This window comes from Sphaerodactylus townsendi, linkage group LG14, assembly GCF_021028975.2.
Source record: "Sphaerodactylus townsendi isolate TG3544 linkage group LG14, MPM_Stown_v2.3, whole genome shotgun sequence".
NCBI classification, from domain to species: domain Eukaryota; kingdom Metazoa; phylum Chordata; class Lepidosauria; order Squamata; family Sphaerodactylidae; genus Sphaerodactylus; species Sphaerodactylus townsendi.
In genome coordinates, this window is record NC_059438.1 from 27135112 (window position 1) to 27147541 (window position 12430).

The 12430-nt window shown below is 45.7% G+C and overlaps 1 protein-coding gene across 2 annotated transcripts in view; it reads right to left on the minus strand.

The window, feature by feature from the left end:
* Positions 1–2332: 2332 nt before the first annotated feature.
* The window catches only part of HSD11B2 (hydroxysteroid 11-beta dehydrogenase 2), a 60576-nt gene continuing 50478 nt past the window's right edge, over positions 2333–12430 (minus strand). For both annotated transcript variants that reach the window (XM_048516303.1, XM_048516302.1), the window contains exons 2-5: positions 9820–10032; positions 7430–7615; positions 4793–4930; positions 2333–3428 (exon numbers count right to left, since the gene is read on the minus strand). In XM_048516303.1, the coding sequence (XP_048372260.1) occupies positions 3088–3428; positions 4793–4930; positions 7430–7615; positions 9820–10032 (878 nt within the window). In that variant the 3' untranslated portion in view covers positions 2333–3087. The remainder of the gene's footprint in view (positions 3429–4792; positions 4931–7429; positions 7616–9819; positions 10033–12430) is intronic.

Here is a 12430-nt window from a genome sequence, read left to right on the forward strand (position 1 = left end):
GGCTTGCCTGTCTCTTATACCCCAGGGAAGAAACGCCGTCTTTGCCGACAGGTGAGAGGCTCACCGCTTAGGACCGTTCCTGGCAGAGAAGCAGTTTGGATTGTGTGCCCAGTGCGAAAAGGAAAACAGATCTTCAGCTTGCAGGAACCCCCAAGGATTTTTGAGGGTAGGAGCAGCCAGCCAGACCCTCTGACTGAGTGAAGTGGAGATCTTGGAATACGCTCCCTGATGCCCGGCAGATGACTTTGTATGGGAGAGATACCCCAGAAGAGGCAATCTGGATTTCACAGTTCTGGTGGGAGCCATTCTCGTGTGTGTGTGTGCGCGCGCACACGCACGCACGAACGCATACAGGGGGAGGGATGTTCAGAGCATTTGGGAGAGGGTTCAGATTGGTGCCTGTCTATAAATTGGCCAGCCTGTTTCCAGGACGTCCCCGTGTAATGCAGAAGACGTCTTTCTCTCACCTCTGCCCCATAAAACAGACTGTAAAGTGAAACGATAAACAAAGCGCTGCTCAGTTCCCACAGTGCCCTTGATTTTACACATCTTTAGGTGACAGGGAAGCAGGGGTGGAAATAGCCGCAGTGCAATATGTCACATAGCCTGATGGAAGTGCTACGTGGCTGGCCTTCTGCTTTGCCACCTCAGCTGTGTGACGTTGCCTGGGAAATGGATGAGTGTGCTGTGTACTTGGGGTGTGCTCTCTTAAGAGAAGAAGCGGAAGCAAAGACACCTGCCTCCAAATCTTGCATGCATAGAAAATGTGTCCCTGTGGCTTGCATCACAAGTAGGGGAACCTGCGTGGCCTTGGTGGACTCCTTTTGTTCATTCCAGCCTGCTCTCTCTATTTTGGGTTTGCACAACTATTTTCTTCCGTAATTTGGGCAGTCAAAATGTGTGGTTTTGAGGCCACAGGCATATTATGGTTCGGAGACATTCTCTCTGACCCACAAGGACTGTAAACATGCTTTTAAAAATGAAATTTAAAATGAGGGGAATGAATGCCCCTTTCTCTAGGTTTTCAGGGAAGAAGTAGAATGCAAGTCCTGAGAGTTCTGTTGTCAGCTTTTGTAAGCAGAGGTATCAATGTAGTTGTGAACTGAATGCTGGGCTGCATAGGCCTTTGGTCTGCTACAGAGTGGCTCTTACGTTCTTAATAATAAGTAGCCCAGATTGATGTTGAGCTCACCAATGAGCAAAGAGACGTTTGACCTCTGTTCCCCCAGCCTGGATTCCTGAGTCTTGGGAGGCCCCACGGTTTATGTGTTTGCCGAAAGTAGCAGCCCTCAATGTTTCTGTCCCTGGCTTGTATCCATCAGGAGGAGCAACCAGAGCAGTCTCGCTCCTCCCAACTGATAATCAGTTGCAGCAGGAAAAAAAATATCTCCCTACCCCTGCAGGGAACTCTTTCCACATTGAGCATGTCAGCACCCAGCCACTGCATCTGGCAGAGGATGCTGGACCATGTTCTAAGGTGACTGGCCAGGTTTAGCGGCTCTTTCAGCTTCCCCAGTTGAACACAGAGAAGCGTGCAGAATCCATCCACCTCCACCTGTGGGCTTCAAAGAACTATCAGTTTAGGCCAAGGGTGGCCAGATGTTCATGGACTACAATTCCCATCAGCCCCTGCCAGCACCATGAACATCTGGAGCGTCACAGGTTGGCCACCCCTGGTTTAGGCTATGGGACAGTAGGCTCTTTGATGTGAAGGTCTGGTCCCCCAGTACTATTATTGTCACTGAGATATTGCATGGGAAGAGGCTGAAACACTCACCCAAGACCGGAACTGCTGGAGAGCATTTGTTGCCCGATATGCTACTTAGCATGGGAGGATCTAACTAACACTTGTAAAATCTTAGTATTCCCCCTCCAAAAACCCTCAAGTGGTTTTTTTTTACCATCAAGCCACAGCTGTTGACTTATGGCAAACTTGGGCGAGGTTTTCAAGGCAAGAGATGTCCAGAGGTGGTTTGCCACGGCCTGCATCTGTGTCATGCCCCTAATGGTCTCCCATCCAAATACTTGCCAAAATTGGTCCTGCTTAGTCTGGGATCTGACAAGATTAGGCTAGCAGGGGCATCCCGGTCAGGGCATGTAGAAGACAGAGTTTTCTTCTACTTTATCCTCACACCAGCCCTTCGAGGTTGAACAGGCTGACTGCCCAGCACCCCCCTTTTTGGCTGAGTGGGATTTTAAACCCATGGTGTGTTTGCTATCAGAAACATCCCAACACAGCAGGGCAGCTGAAACACTGAATTCTTCGCATCGAACGGGGCAAGCGCTCCAGCTGAACCCCTTCATCAAGACTCTCCAAGAGATGTAGCCAAAGTACACATAACTTATTTTTATTTAACGTCGCCTGTTACAATAATGGCCTTGCTCCACTGGTGTTCATTTGCAAGCCATCCTCATGGAAGTCTCTGGCCGTTGCTGGAAGCAATGCAGCCGTTTGGCGAGCCTTCTCGGCTCAGCCCCTCCATGCCGTAGAGACTCTGGAAGAAAGGGAAGGAGGGCTTCTGAAGTCCCCCTCCCTGCCCCCTGACCCCAGCAGCAGCAGAGATGGTTGGTCTATTGGCAAACAAAGAAAAGTCTGTTATCTCTTGGAGTGCGACCAACAACGACAGTGATCACAGGTCTCTGAGCAGCAAGGCAAAGTTGGTTTGGCTTTAATCCGAGTTTATGGAGGTATATCGCAAGGTTGAGGTGTAGGAGAAAAGCCAGTTGGGGAACAGAAAGCCAAGGATGGGGGTACCGCCCCATCTCTTTGCTCCAGGGCACCTGTATGCCTCTCAATGAATTTGCTGCAGGTTCCAGCATCTTCTGAGAACTTTGGTTCTTGCTCTGTCAGAAAGAAAGAGACAAGTGCATTCTCTTCCCCTTGCCTCCCAAAATAATTCCTAACCATGGTGGAGGGGTGGGCGGGGATCAAGGATTCCTGCATAGTGCCTCTCCACAATCAAAAGGATAGGTTTTCAGTGGAAGCACATTCCACTGGAGGCTCATTTGGTCTTGAGAAGGGTAGCGCAGGGCTGGCTTTCTCGGCTTCTCCTTTACAGGTGTCACAGGTATCAAAACGAGTGTCGATCAGTGCTTCAGCTGCAGGGCCTTGGGCAGCCGGGGGTTAATGAAAAAAGCTCTCAGTAAGAAGTCACGGACAGTGTGATGCAAGTAGTGGTGGATGAAGTACATCAGCCCGAGGCCACTGCCGGGGTAGTATTTCACCAGAGGCTGAGGGGAGAGGAGGCCATCGGCTATGCTGTTCACCACTGAGCTGAGATCCTCCACAGCCCTCTTCATGAAAACGACAAACTGCTTGTTGATCTCCTCAACGTACTCTTTGCCGTACTCCTCCAGCAGGTCAGGAGGTAACGCTTCGAGCAGCTGATGTTTCTTTTCCTTCCAGTATTCGGGACTACAAGTACTTCCTGCAGAGAATTGAGGGGAAAGGAGAATCCTTTTAGAAGGTCTATTGCAAAACACCCACTGAGCCAGAAACATCCTTGTAAGCTTGTGTAATCGCTGTGTCTGCATAGAATTTGGAACCCACTGCAAAAATCAGCCTGAAGGATTTTAAGTCCCATTTTTATGCAAGTTTCTAGACCTTATGGTAGAGGTCGGATATTTTGGCAGCAGATCGAGAGGGTCGGATATTTTGGCTCATGTTTGTTCTCACCTGACCAAACTTGCAAACAGAAAAAGCAGCTCTAGGTCATGTGCCTGGTATCATCAGGACAAAAGCTTCACAAGGGGCTGTTTCACAAGCCACACTGTCAAGAAGGGCCATATGGTGATTTTGCTACAGGATGGTGTTCAACATAAAATTAAGAAGAGAAGAGTTTGGATTTATATCCCACCTTTCTCTCCTGTAAGGACACTCCAAGTGGCTTACAAACTCCTTTCCCTTTCTCTCCCCACAACAGGCACCTTGTGAAGCAGGTGGGGCTGAGAGAGTTCCGAAGCACTGTGACTAGCCCAAGGTCATCCAGCAAGAATGAAGGGGTGCGGAAGCACATCTGGTTCACCAGATAAGCCTCTGCCACTCAGGTGGAGTAGGGAATCAAACCTGGTTCCAGATTGGAATCAACCTCCTCTTAACCACTAATACACCACGCTAGTTCTCATGGCTTTAACATGGCTAAAGAACAAATAGTTTCTTTTTTTACAGCCTACTCTATAAGCTGGTGCAACCTCGGAACAGAGAGGCAGAACTGGAAGGCTGCTGGTTTGAATCTCACCTCTGCTATGAGCCCCCCTTCCTCGCATGCAAAGATAAGGATACGTGCCACAAGAAAACACAAACTGGACACACTTTGGATGCTGAGGAGTGTTCTTTATATATTGTCCTTGTGAAAGGATGGGGTGTTATTTGCCCATTGAGAGCAGCACTGGAAGACAGCAGAGCCAGTTCTGGCTCTTGTGGGTTGTGCGTTTCAGAGTGAAAGGCAAAAGGAAGGTGGTTGGAATGTTTCGCCTGCATCTGTGGCTGGCATCTTCAGATTCTGGTACATAAGAGACTTCTCTCTGTGAGGCACCTCTGAAGATGCCAGCCACAGATTCAGGTGAAACGTTAGGAACAAGATCTGCCAGACCATGGCCACACAGCCCGGAAAACCCACAACAACCATGGAAGGCTTCGACAATACAGCAAAAGGAAAGCTTTCCCAACCTGAGCAAACTATCAGCACAGCATAGAGAAGTTATTTTTGTCAAAGGTAAAAGACATGCAAACTTCTCTTTTGGTGTGTGTGATCTCTTCCTCCTCCCTCAACCCACGTGGTCATTCTCTTACCGGTTTTAAAATACCCAGGAAAGATGACGCACACTTTGACGCCCCAGGGTGCAAGTTCACACCGGAAGGATTCCATGAGGAGGCTAAGCGCAGCTTTGGAGGCCCCATAGGCAGCTAAGCAGGGAAATGGCATCGTTCCTAGGGGGAAAGAGAAGGGAGGGGGTTGCTGTCAGCCAGAAGTGTAGGGGATACATGGTACCCTATCCCAAAGACTATCTAGTGAGCTCCTAATGTCCTATGACAGCTCTGTGTCCAACTCTGGTGCTTCAGATGTTCATGGACTACAATTCCCATCAGCCCCTGCTGGCATGGGCAATTGAAGCGCCAAAGTCGGACATCCCTGTCATAGGACATCATGGCTGTTGCACAAGATGCAAGCGAGTCCAGAGGGATCCCCACATTAGTCAATTATTGTGAAACAAAACAGAAGAGGGCACCATTAAAGACTTCCAGTATTTATTCCTCAGATGCAATGAAAGAAAGAAAACAATTTTCTTTGATTGCATGTGAGGGAATGAATGAATGTATTTGTATGTAGGCATGGGCCGTTACAAACATCAGCAGTGACATTGAAAACATTATGAATATGTATGATAAATTAAAATATACAACACTGGCTAAAATATACATAATATTAAGTAAAATATACAGCAATATATCAATAAAACAACCACCAAGTATCAGCTCTAAAAGGCTACTCCCTTATTAGCCACATTGGACCTTATTTTCTTCCCTGCCAGAGCATAGAAAGACATACTATGAGAAATGTACTCATCAGAGTCTTAACAACAAAAATATTAGTTTCTCAGCATTATTTCAAGCTGAAACCATCCTGGCAAGAAATTTACCCGTGGGTTCCACATACAGCAGACAGTCAAACATTTAATGGGGTACTTCCTCCTCTGTTGGATATCCGCAGATGCAACAGTGTTGATCTTTGGCATTTGACAATACAGCCTGGGCAATACAACCATTGGCGTTGTTTGAAAGTATGAAAATGTCAAGGCTGCTCAATTTGAGATACTGACCAGGTAGGAAGCTCTAAGACAATAGTTTCTGAATAATTTAAACCATGGAGCAGTCACTGATTTCAGGATTACTTGATTACCTATCAAGGCATCAAATCTGTACACCCACTCTCTAAACTGGGAATTGTCCACGGATAATCCTAGGACAGTGGTGGCAAACCTATGGCACTCCAGATGTTCATGGACTACAACTCCCATCAGCCCCTCCCAGCATATTTATTTATTTATTTATTTTATTAAACTTTTATACCGCCCCATCCCCGAAGGGCTCTGGGCGGTGGACAACATATAAAATACAATATAAAATGATAACATATAAAAGCAGCGATAAAATTTCCAAGTCTTAGTCCAATTTTAAAAATATAATTTTAGAATAGCTAGATGTCCATGCACCCTAAAAGAGGGGAGGCTATTTTCATCAGGGCAGTCAAAGTTCCCTTGAGGAGGACTAGGATATACCTTAAAGGTGGTTTTGAACAATTTCTAGAATAACTAAAATGTCCTCTTTCTATCACCACGCTTCTGCTCCATATTGGACGTGAGGGACAACTTTATTTTTACATAATTTTAAGACAGGGTCCATAAAGAAGCCTCCCTTCCCATGGAAAAAAAATGCAGAAGAGACCCCACTATCCTTAATGGAGAAGACCTAACTGTTATCAAATGCACATTCCAGTTTAGGGTCTCCTTAATTGTGACTCCAGGGTATTTAAAAGAGCAGCACTGCTTTAACTGGGTTTCTAAGTAAACTCTAAGATGATATTTTTGCCTCTTTCCTGAAGACCATCACTTTAGTCTTCTCATAATTGATGAGATCTCTGCTGCACTCCTTTACAAATTGGAATTTTATTAGTTAGGGAGCCAGATAGTCCCAACTTTGCTAGTTTTGACCAATGATGGCCCTCATCAATAAAGTTAAATGCAGCGGCCAAGTCTACAAACACTACAAATAACGCTTTTGTGGGGCCATTTATGCCTGGAAAGGCTAGATGGTGTAGCGTTTGGCAGTGCTTGACTGCACAAAGTCCCTTTCTGAACCCTGTTTGATGTGGGCGTAAAATATGATTCTCAATCACCCAGTTCTTCCAACTTGTGCAATAAATATTTGCCCTATAGCTTTGCTGCAATATCCAACAGGCTTATTGGCCTGTAATTCTGTCGATCTGTTTTGTCATCTTTCTTATCAGTACGGACAACAATGCTCAACTTTTAACCAGAGGGAATTAAATCTGTTTCATTAATCTGTGTAAAGACTTTAACACAGGAGGCCACTGGTTTAGAAAGTCTTCATATAATTCAGGGAGGATCATATCTTCAGCAGGTAATTTTCCAGGTGCCACATGAGGGAATGAGTACTGATTCATGAAAGCTCATGCTAGAATAAATACTCTTTAAGATGCCACTAGACTTCTGTTTTGTCCGATTCTTATTTCAAACTGTCTTCCACTTTCTGGAAAAACAAATGCTATCATCGGTTGGTAGAAATGGAGAGGATAATTCCTCCTGCTACCCTAGCTATCCCTAGACACCCTGTTTATACACACGTACCATTTTTATCATGGAAACAACGTTGGTATCAAGTTTGGAATTTGAGGAGTCCCAACCTTACCTGCTGGGCTGCTGACTGTTACTATCCTTCCTTGTGATGCACGTAATAAGGGCAGCAGTCCTTTGGTCATCTCCAAGGCCCCAAAGAAGTTCACTTCCATGCAAGCACGGAAGTTGCGCACTGGAGTCAGATCAGCATCAGCAATGATATCATTGAATCCAGCGTTATTCACCAGACCCCAAAGCCCTGTGTTTCGGGAGGGAAGGGGACACACATGCAACTGTTAAGCTCCTTCACTGTCCTTCAGGGCAGCATATACGAATCTGTCTTATACCGAGTTAGATCATTAGTCTATGAAAGGCCAATTATGCACAATGCATTTGCTGCGAGGTGGGAGTGAATGTCCATCACAGCAAGATTTCTTGTACAGATGTATTTCTTCAAGCCCCGCTTTCACTTTTCATTCTCTCTGCAGCAAGTGAGGCCACTTGTAGCATGATTTTAATTTTGCTTCACTCCCAGAATGGGCAGATTTGCCAGTGAGCACAGCTTTGCCCCAGACATCTTCCCTCTACCCAAAGCCAGCCTTCCCACTGCCATCCATGCCTTCCCCATCACCCCCTTCCATTTTGCCTGCTCCTTCAGCTCACTCACATGGCGTTAACCAAAACACACCAACCTTTGCATTCTATTGATATATAGAGATATCAGTAGGGTGCACTTGGAAATAACAAGCCTCTGTCCTCTGACAGCCAGCATGATGTAGTGGTTAAGAGCAGGTGCACTCTAATCTGGAGAACCGGGTTTGGTTCCCTGCTTGGCCACTTGAGCCATGGAGACTTATCTGGTGAACTAGATTAGCTTGTGCACTTCAACACATGCCAGCTAGGTGACCTTGGGCTAGTCACAGTTCATTGGAGCTCTCTCAGCCCCACCTACCTCACAGGGTGTTTGTTATGAGGAGGGAAGGGAAAGGAGTTTGTAAGCCCCTATGAGTCTCCTTACAGGAGAGAAAGGGGATATAAATCCAACTCTTCTTCTTCTCTAGCAGAGACTATCAACTAGAGCATGATGTTCCTTCATTGGCAGCATGTGGTCTTTGCTGTTTCATTGAGAGGGGGTGATTATTTTTGGAACAGTAATATCGATAAAAGTGCTGTTCAAAGACTAAACCAGCAGTCTTGGCTATTGAGTGTAATGAGATGTGTGCCTTTAAGGATAAGTTGATGGGCAGAGTTAAGAGAACCAGGCCAGGAGAGTTCTCTACAGAAAAACCTAGGAGGGAGTGCCTCCTTGCATGTAAACAGAGAAATGCGAGGAGAGCCCACTACAAACTCACTGGGCAGAGAAGAGCCCTGAAGTAAGCCTTCTATGCATACTGGGCCAAAGTCTGTCTTTCTGTTCTGACTGGCAGCAGTTCTCCAGCCTCTCAGGAAGAGGACTCTGGCCTTCGTGGTAGAGCATGCATTTTGAATCCATTTCCAGTTAGCCACTGGCATCAGGCCTCCATTTGGTGCTACAGGAGGCGAGTTAATATTTTTCTTTGGCTTATCATGCATGGAACATGATCTGTGTGCAAAGTGATATCTATGCTGAGACCAGGTTTGCAACTGGAGGAGGAGCTATGCGCAGGGAGTCAAAGCAACAGGCACACAGGTGCACATTCAGACTTCTGTCATCTGGTGCAAGCCACTCTCCACTGCAGCGTGTGGTACACACACATATTGGCCCCAACAGTTTAACACAAAATGACTGATTTGCAACCTTTCGCACCTCTTTTGAAGAGGTGTGTGGAAGCATCCCACTTTGTTTAAAGGTACGAAAATGTGCTCTTTGAATTACAGAGGCGCCCTGAAGGTATGTTGTGCAGGTTGCCCATTGAGCAGAACTGCCACTAACTACACAATGAAAAAGGAACATGGAAGAAGAAGAGTTTGGATTTATATCCCCCCTTTCTCTCCTGCAGGAGACTCAAAGGGGCTTACAATCTCCTTGCCCTTCCCCCCTCACAACAAACGCCCTGTGAGGTGGGTGGGGCTGAGAGAGCTCTGAGAAGCTGTGACTAGCCCAAGGTCACCCAGCTGGCATGTGTGGGAGTGTACAGGCTAATCTGAATTCCCCAGATAAGCCTCCACAGCTCAGGTGGCAGAGCGGGGAATCAAACCCGGTTCCTCCAGATTAGATACACAAGCTCTTAACCTCCTACGCCACAGAGTTAAGCTTCTGATGCTCGGAAGACCACTGGTGAAAAAATCCACTCCAAATGTGAACCACTATCACCACCCATGCTGTTTTTGAGATCTTTGCTTGGCAGATGTACACTGGTGACTTCATAATCTGAGAAGAGCCCGATTCAGTCTGACTTTAAAAGCTGAGGATTTGATCCTTGCATTTGTCTCCACCTGTTCTATTTTGCTTCCACACATGCCAGGGAGAGCGCGGAGGTTTACCTGTCTTCTCAGACTGAGCCTTGATAAAGTGCAGGGTTCTCTGGATGTCCTCCGGTTTGGTCAGGTCCATTTCCAGCAGGGTCAGCTGGGACGAACAGCTCTGCCGCAGTTCTTGGGCTCCCGGGCTGTTCAAGTCCAGTACGCTGGCATAGACTTTAAGCCCCAGGGAGTCGAGGTAAGACGCTGCCTCTTTTCCAAAGCCGGAATCACACCCTAGAAAACAAGGAGTGGAGAAGTCTGCTTATGAAAGGGGGAGAAACCAGCCAGAACCACTGATAGGGATAAATGATCTTCTTCCCTTTTGCTTTATCAACAGCCTGTGAAGAACAATGATAAGAATCCTACCATGCAGAGCTGTTTGCGAATAAGAAAATAAAAGTCTTGATCCACCAGTATTATACTCCACTGGTTCTAAAAAGAGTTACAAGATGCTTGATTTGGGCTGGACTGTACTCAACAGTTACATTGCAAAGTAAATATGCAGAATAAATGACATTTAGATACCGCAGATATCAGTTTTATATATGGTTGCAAAACAGACAGAAAATTTATGTGTCCTAAGTCATCACAATTCCCAGCACATTTCGGATGTTCTGCCAATTACATAAAAGGAATTTAAATAGGCACCAGCACCCGAACTTCAGAAAGAAACTTTCTCTGATTCTTGGTGCCATATAAATTTGGCTCTCCAGTTGTATCATCTTCAGAGTTTTAAAATTCTTTTTTTTTATTATTATTATAGCCAAGACATTATTAAACACACACACATCCAGCATATCCAAAAAAGGATGTAAAATTAAAGTCTCACCACAAACCAATTAATCAGAAAACAATATTCAAGCATCAATATGAGTGTGATTAAATTGCAATTGTTAAGACGCAGTTCCAGTCCAAAACCAGATGAAAGGCTCCTGGAAAATCCTGATGATCAAAACTCACCAAGAACCTTCGGTTGTGCAAAATAAGTTTCCTTCCTCAGGAGCTGCAAGTTAACGTTTTCTCCTTTAAAGAGGATTACTTGTTTAAAACAGCCTCTTTCTTTGCAGACTCTGAAAAGTTAACACATCTCAACGGTCTCTGTTGCTGGAGTGTTCCTGATGTCAGGCCCTGCAAAAACTGAACTGAGGAACTATCCATCTTAACGTCAGTCTTCTGCCAAACTGTTCTGTGAATTAACCTCTGCAGGCCATGGCAACATTTCAGCCAGAGATGGCCAGAAGAAACTTCTCAGATGCTGAGACCAAAGCCGTGCAGGCAAATCAGAGATTCCCACAGCTTCTGCAACATTCAGCCCTAGTGCTACTAACCCTCTGTTCCTCCAGTGCTCCTGTAGGAATAATTTACATGTCACTCAACTGTTCTTGCATGTAACTCTTCAGGTTGCTCAGAAATGCTCATGGGCTCTGGATTTTTTAATCTCAACATTTCTGCACTTCATTCCAGTTTCTGCTAAATGCAACTATTTTTGATTCAGTAGGTGGGAGGGACATTTCATTTGTTTAATCAAAAGCATCTGGTGGTAAAAGTGCCCTCAAGTCACAGCTGATCTGGTGAGTCCGTAAGATTTTCAAGGCATGGAACAAACAGAGGTTGTTTGCCGTTGCTTGCTTGGACTTCCTTGGTGGTCTTCCATCAAAGTACCAGCCAGGGCCTTTGGCTTAGCTTCTCAGATTCTCCATCTGACAAGATGGAGCTAGTCTGAGCCATCCAGGCAGGAGGCAAAAACATCTAATTTTTGGTCAAGTTATTGATTGTAATGCTTAGGATATCATAATTCAGTAGTTAATAGTGAAGCTGCTATTCTGCATCTGCAAATGGAGGATTTATATTCTGTCTGTTCAGTAGGTATTTGTGGCAGTCTCCAGTGTTAGGCACAGAGTCAAGAGTCCACCCACAGAGGGGAAAAACAGAACACATCTAATAGGCCCTTTTTTAAAGCTGTATACTCTGTTCCACATAAAAATGTTAGTAGGATTAAATATTCCTCTGCCATGTGCTTTTATTGTAGAATGCTCTGCCTGGGTTCTAGTGCCTACTTAGTCTCCACCCCACCCCCACCCCCCCATTTGAAAATAAAAATACATTTTGGAATTCAGTTTAAGTATACAACATTGGCACCCAACTCAGTTACACGCCTTTACTCCCGACTGGCCTTCCCCGTGCCCCATGCCATGCTGATGGTACCTGCCTGCCCGCAGCAAGTCCAGCCTCCTTGCTGGTGCCGGCTAGGAGAAAAATGTAACTTCCACTTACTGGTGCTTATTGGATAGTGGAGAGGGTTTTTGTTCTATGGGGGGAGTGGGGAGGTTAAAAGATTTGGGCCCCTTCCGCACACGCAAAATAATGTGTTCTCAAACCACTTTCACAACTGTTTGCAAGTGGATTTTGCCATTCCGCACAGCTTCAAAGAGCACTGAAAGCAGTTTGAAAGTGCATTATTCTGCAGGTGCGGAAGGAGACTCAGTGTTTTCTCCTTGTTGAAGATTAGGGGCAGTCAACAAGAGAACGTGCTGCCATTTCTGCCACAGTTCCTTCCAAGCATTTTAACCATTTTACAAAATACTTCCTACAGGAGTCATCCGAGGGCAACTCCTATTGTGCGGATACTTTT